This window comes from Bos indicus x Bos taurus, chromosome 27, assembly GCF_003369695.1.
Source record: "Bos indicus x Bos taurus breed Angus x Brahman F1 hybrid chromosome 27, Bos_hybrid_MaternalHap_v2.0, whole genome shotgun sequence".
Lineage (NCBI taxonomy): Eukaryota > Metazoa > Chordata > Mammalia > Artiodactyla > Bovidae > Bos > Bos indicus x Bos taurus.
In genome coordinates, this window is record NC_040102.1 from 32691665 (window position 1) to 32698114 (window position 6450).

The 6450-nt window shown below is 52.6% G+C and overlaps 1 protein-coding gene across 1 annotated transcript; it reads right to left on the minus strand.

Annotated features, from left to right (window-relative positions):
* Nucleotides 1-271: 271 nt before the first annotated feature.
* On the minus strand, nt 272-5591 carry GOT1L1 (glutamic-oxaloacetic transaminase 1 like 1). Its single transcript, XM_027530160.1, has 9 exons — nt 5477-5591; nt 4177-4358; nt 3205-3316; nt 2837-2946; nt 2519-2611; nt 2275-2425; nt 1297-1462; nt 713-855; nt 272-452 (listed from the first exon to the last, which is right to left on the minus strand). Exons 1-9 carry the CDS (start codon nt 5589-5591, stop codon nt 301-303), a joined length of 1224 nt encoding a protein of 407 aa, XP_027385961.1. The 3' UTR covers nt 272-300.
* Between the last annotated feature and the right edge of the window lie 859 nt (nt 5592-6450).

A 6450-nucleotide genomic window follows, 5' to 3' on the forward strand; every position in this document is an offset into this window, starting at 1 on the left:
TGCTCAACAAGGAGATACCAGGCAGAAGCTTCCAGTTTCCTGTCCAGCTGTCGTGTTCCAATTGCACAGACAGTGCTCAATTCTCAATGCTCAATATGAGATAGTCAATGAATGCAAACATTCCCTTCTTCTCTGGGTCTTTTTTACCCCTCTTTGCTGAGGCCAGGCCAATGCTTTATAGATAGATGGGGAGAGAGAGAGTGCTCTGCAGAGAAATGAACTATAGCAATGAATAATCAGCACAGGACTTTTGTAAAGACTAAAGCTTTATTCCAGTCAGGGGTCATTTACTTTCAGAAGCTATCTCTCTGAGTCCTTTGTGAAGCAGACAGCCTCGTTGATGCTCGAAGTGATGTAATCTATGTTGTAGGAATTGATACAGGTGAAGTTGATCCGACCATTCTTAGGGATATAGATATGCTTTTCACTGATCAGGTATTCCACCTGTTGGGCTGGTGACGACCATAGGGTCTCAGATCCTAGGGTGGTCCCATCCCGCTCCCCTCTAGCCCAGGGTGAATTATGGACAGTAGGAAGTGTCAGTATTTCTGGGGAGCCACAAGGGTCCCAAAGCAGCTCCACTTTCCTCAGGAAAGAATCAAAGTCTGAGATGAAGCTAGGGACGGGTTACCTGGTCCATGAAGTTTATGCTCAAATACAAGCCCAAATCCAAGGTCAGAAACGAGAGAGCTGTCCCTTCCTAGGTACTTACAGTTGAGTCCAAGATAGCTGTGGGACCCTTTCTGCTCAGTGATGTGATCCCAGGAGCCAGGGGTTCCCAGAAGCCGGAGCTTCTCCTTCACCTTTTCCTTGGTCATCATGACGTTCTCTACAACCCCTTCCAGACTCTGTCTCCTGCCAAGGGAAGGACAGCAAGAAATGGAGAGCATAAGGTCTCCCCAGGCTCTCGACCTCTTCATTGCCTTTCCCTTCTTCTCCCTTCAAGAGTAAGCACCCATCTGGGATGGTTATAAACAGGAGGGGGTTTCAGCCCATATTAATGTAAGCAAGGGAAGCAGACTCTCCGGCCAACTTTGCCAGAGAAGCAGGTCCTTGGTGCTTCCTCATCTCCTCTTGCCACCTGAGAGCATTCAAACAATTCAATAATAAGCTGACCTGTGCCCCCAAAGAGCATCCCGTTACCCACTCCCCCAACCTTCAGCATTGCCACTGGGGCTCCTCAGTGAAAGAGGCAACGTGGGCAGGAAGGGAAGTAGCCGGGGCATCCTGTGAGTCAGCGGGTCTGCGGGAATGCGGAGCCTCTGCCCACCCGTCCTGCTCCTCTCCCTGCCTTACCATTCTCCCTGCATAGCAGGGTTACAGAGGACAGAGGTGATGATGCGAGCGCCCGTGGTGGGAGGGTTTAGCCACAGGGCCCGCGCAAAGTTCATCAGCTGGGAGAGGACGCGCAGCAGGAGCTGGTTGTCGAGGGCCACCACCACGAGAGTACCCACTCCTTCATCTGCAGCGATGGGACAGACGGCCTGTTTCAGCACCCCCACCGCTCCTGGGCGGTGCCCTCAGTCTCTGCCTCCAGCCTTGCAGAGGGGAGGGCTGGACGACAGGGCCCTCCACCCAGCCACACCAAGAAGGCCCCATCCAGGCCCCAAGAAATAGGTGCAGGCTCTTCTTGCCAAGAAAAGTAGCTGCAAGTAAGAGTCTTAAAGGTGGAAGGCAGCCCCTCCCTGTGGTCCAGTGGTTAAGAATCCGCCTGCCAATGCAGGGGACACGGGTTCAATTCCTGGTCCAGGAAGATTCCACATGCCACGGAGCAACTAAGCCCCTGCACCACAACTACTGAGCTTGGACTCTAAAGCCCGGGAACCACGACTCCTGAGCCCCTGTGCCCTAGAGTCAACGCTCTGCAACAAGGGAAACCACCGCAGTGAGAAGCCCGTGTACTGCAACTAGAGAAAGCCCAAGCACAGCAACAGAGACCCAGCACAGCCAAAAATAAACAGATTGCAAAAAGTCTTTTTTTTTAAGGTGAAAGGGACTTGAAACATCGCTAAGTCCCAGCCCCTCATCTTCCAGTTGAAGAAACAGAAGCCTAAGGGGTATGAGATGATTTACCCAGAGTCAGCTTTAGCAGCTAAGCTGAGACCGTACCACAGACCCTGATGTGTAGCTCAGTACCCTTCCCTCTGCCTCCAAGGTGCCCTGGGGTGCTCCGGGGCTCCGGGCTCTCTCCAGAGGGCAGGAGACGTCAAACGTGTCCTGTGCCCCAGCTGTGGCGCCATCAGGCCCTCCCTGCTCCCCCTGCCCACGACGTACCATAAATGCCAAAATTCTTGGATAGAGACTGGCTGCAGAAAAACTCAAAGCCTTGAGACACAAAGTAGTGTAAGAATCTAGCATCCTCCTCCAGGTCACCAGTGGATAAACCTTGATAGGGAATGTCAAAAAATGGAAATATCTCCTTGCTCTGTCGGATAAAAAGAGAATGAGAAATGGGAGGGACTCCTGGAGGCATGGGAGGTGCTGTGATGGAGGAGAGCCGGGCGGGAGGTGCACTCACCTTCATCAGGGTCATCAACTGTGTCCACTGACTAGGGGTCAGCTGACAGTTGCCCATACTCCCGATCACAAAGACGCAGCCACGCGGGGCATGCTGCAGGGAAAGACTGTCCTGTCGGTGCCTCCCGGACCACACAGGTCGTGACAGGGGGACGCTGGGAGAAGCCATCCTCCACGTGGGTTCCTACTAAAGGGCTGTGAATCTGAGCCTATAAAGGGTCTTGGATGACCAGAGTCGGGGTAGAGGGGGTGATTAGGAGAAAAGGGAAGCTGTAAACCAGGTCTGGGGAGACACTGCTGAGAGCGGGGGCACCTCTACCTTCACCACATCGAGGAGCATGTTAGGGTCCAAGCACAGATGCGCAGAGTCCCAGAAGGTGTGTTCATAAACTGTAAAGCCCATGTCCTGGAAGATGAGTCCATGAGGTTCTGTGGGAACACAGCACCCCCTGCCACCAGCTGGCATGCGAGAAGTGGAGAGATGGGAGGCAGACACACCAGAGAACGGGGTCCGGGGGCAGGGGAGGGGGATGAGTCACCAAAGGGAGGACAGGAACAGGAAAAGGACAAGAATACCGCGGCCCGGCGACCATTTTTCCCAGGACAGAGTGAGGAGGGAGAGCGGTGAAGACTGCAGGTGGTGGGGTGGGAATCAAGAACGGGGCGGGGCCAGGGGCTGCCACTCACCTTTTTGAGAAGAAACGATGTAAACTATCTGAGAACTCTGACACCAAGATTTGAGGAACTGAGCCCCGAGTTGGAAAGCGCCGCTGTCCCCGACGGTTTGCACACCCCCTGCCTGCCAGCAAAAAAACGGTGCCAGTGTCTCCCAACACTGGGGAAGGAGGACCTTGCTCTAGGAGGTCAAGGCCACGTGCTCCCACACGTGCACCTCCACTGACTCATCCATCCGGGTTTACTGAGCCCCTACTGGGTGCCAGACACTGTGGTGGGCACTTGGGATACGTAAGGGAATGGAATGAACCCCCTCCACCCCTTGTGGTGCTCACGTTCATACCAGGCATGGGCAGCCTTTGTCTGCAAAGGACCAAACGGTCAATATTTCATGCTGAAATGGCAACCCACACTCCAGTATTCTTGCCTGGAGAATTCCAGGACAAAGGAGCCTGGTGGGGTACAGTCCATGGGGTCCCAAAGAGTTGGACACAACTGAGCTACGATCACTTGATCACTCGCTCACTCAGGTCGTATAACTACTCAACGCTGCCCTTAGCACAGAGTGCCACTCTTGACAAGTAAATGATTGTGACCATGTTCCAATAACATTTTTCTGGACACCAAAATTTGAATTTCATGTCATTTTCATGGGTCCCCAAATATCACCCCTCTTTGATTTTTCAACCATTAAAAATCATAAAACCATTAAAAAAAAAAAAAAGAGTGATGGTATATCAGCACCACTTCAGGTTCGGATCATTCCCTTCTTGAAAGAGCTGGCACCGCAGCAGTGGGGGCTGCTGTGGAGACCCCCGGCTTTGGGTCTTGATCCCGGCTCTGTCCTCCAATGCAAGGACTTGGGTCACTCTGAACTTTGCGGGGCCCCTCTAAACTCTTTTCATGTTTGCGATTGTACAATCCCAGACCCCCAGTCTCTACTCCTCGTGTCTCAGTGAGCGAGAGAAGGGCCCTGCTTCTCACCCTGTTCTCCACAATGACTTGGCTGTTCTTTCCAAAGAGGAGGTTCAGGGAAGCCTGGACGAATGATTTCATGCCCATCACCGGCGTGTACTCATAGTTCAGGGAGGGATCTTGGGCAATCTGCATTCGAGTCTTGCGCACCACGGAGGACACCCAGGGTCTGCCTTTGCTGGTCATGCAGACTGTGACGGGAAGGGCAGAGGGGTCTCTGGAGGCCCACCGCGGTGCCTGCAAGCTTGTGGGCTCTGCAGACAGCCCACGAATACTGTCCTGGTTCTCCTGGGGCTTTGGGAAGTTGCCTAGGAAAAGACAACTTTCCTTTTCTTCCCTCAACCCCTTTATAAAAAACAATGTGTTGTTAGTGGGTATGTCTAATTTTCATCTTTTTGGAAAAGACAACAGAAACCTATGCCATTTTAAAGGGCAAAGATGATAGACAATGGGAGAGTTATAGGTTGGGCTTCCCTGGTGGTTCAGACGGTAAAGAATCTGCCTGCAATGCAGGAGACCCAGGTTCGATCCCTGGGTCGGGAAGATCCCCTGGAGAAAGAAATGGCAACTCACTTCAGTATTCTTGCCTGGAGAATCCCACGGGCAGAGGGGCCTGGTGGGCTATAGTCCATGGGGTTGCAAAGAGTCAGACATGACTGAATGACTAACACTTTCACTTTTCATGTGGGACTGAACAAAGGTCACACTGACTTTCACCGTGGCAAGGGCTGGCTGCATCCCCGAACAGTTTAGGGGCCATTCCTGGTTCAGGAGCAGAGGAGGGAGAAGGGGAGAATGAAGAGGCTGTAGGAAAGGCAGTGTCCTCATAGGCTCGAGCACAGAGCTGGGGGAAAGGATACATGTGTGCTACATTGATTCAGTCGTGTCCAACTTTTTGAGACCCTATGGACAGTAGCCCACCAGGCTCCTTTGTCCATGGGATGCTCCAAGCAAGAATACTGGAGTGGGTTGCCATGCCCTTCTCCAGGAGATCTTCCCAACGCAAGCATCGAATGAACCCTGGTCACTTACATCTCCTGCATTGGCAGGTGGGTTCTTTAGCGCCACCTGGGAAGCCCGGGAGAGGATACAGCCCTTATCAAATGCCAGGAACCCGCAGAGAAGGGCAGAGGGCCCAGACCCACCCACGAGGTTTTCTGCTCCTTTCCCCTCTAGGCAATTCTGTTCACAGCAACAGACCTCTCTGTCTAGGGAGGTTTGTGCTCTCTCTACCCCTCTGTGGCAGTGGGAACACTGCCCTCCTAGAGGCGGTCATGGCACCCTGCGTCTCAAATGACGAGGCTTCTACCTTTATAGGCCAGGAACATCTTGTTAGGGTTGTCATCTTGCTTGTAGGTCTTGAGCAAGCTGCCCTCTAGCTTCTGGGCCATGGGCACATCTGTGAACACAGACAGAGTGGGCATCGCTGAGGGAAAATAGAACCAGGACTCTGCTTCTGCTCCTGCGTTTTTCTCCTGAAGGCTCCTGCCTGCAGCCGGCCTCCAAGTCTGGGCCACCCAGATCTGCCTCTTTCCAGAATCTTGGCGGCAACCGGTCACCAGAGCAACAGAACCCCATCACTCACTGTGTCCATGGTGGCCCTCCCCAAGGGCTATGGGAGTATTCCAAGACGCTTGGGAAGGACCCTCTGAGAGACTGGGCTGGAGGAAGTCACAGTGAGGACCTAGAATTCCCAGGCGCATCTCCCTAACTCACTGCCTCCTCTAGTCACCTAATCCACCAATACATTTTTTGGGGGGAGGGGGGCTGCACAGCATGTGGGATCTTAGTTTCCTGACCAGGGATCGAACCAGTGACCCTTGAAGTGGAAGCACAGAATCTTAACCACTGAACTGCTCATCTAAAATAACAGATCAGCCCCTTAGAAGACGTGGAAACACAAGCAGCCATGAGCCCGGACAGGACTTCTTCTGCAGACGTGAAACCTCAGACCCAGCAGTAATGTGAGTCTAGGGATACATTTAAAAAGCTTCTACTTTCATTTTACTCAGGAGTCCAGGTGTTTAAAAGAAAAGAAAAACAACACTGCTTTCTTCCACAATTATTTTCAAGAGTCCTATTTCTAGAAAGAGTGTAATTTGCCATTCCTGCTGTTGTCTTAGTCAGTCATGTCCGACTCTTTGCGACCCAATAGACTGTACCACACCAGGCTCCTCTGTCCATGGGATTCTCCAGGGAAGAATACTGGAGTAGGTTGCCATTTTCTCCTCCAGGGATCTTCCCGACCCAAGGATTGAATCTGAGGCTGCATTGCAGGTGGAT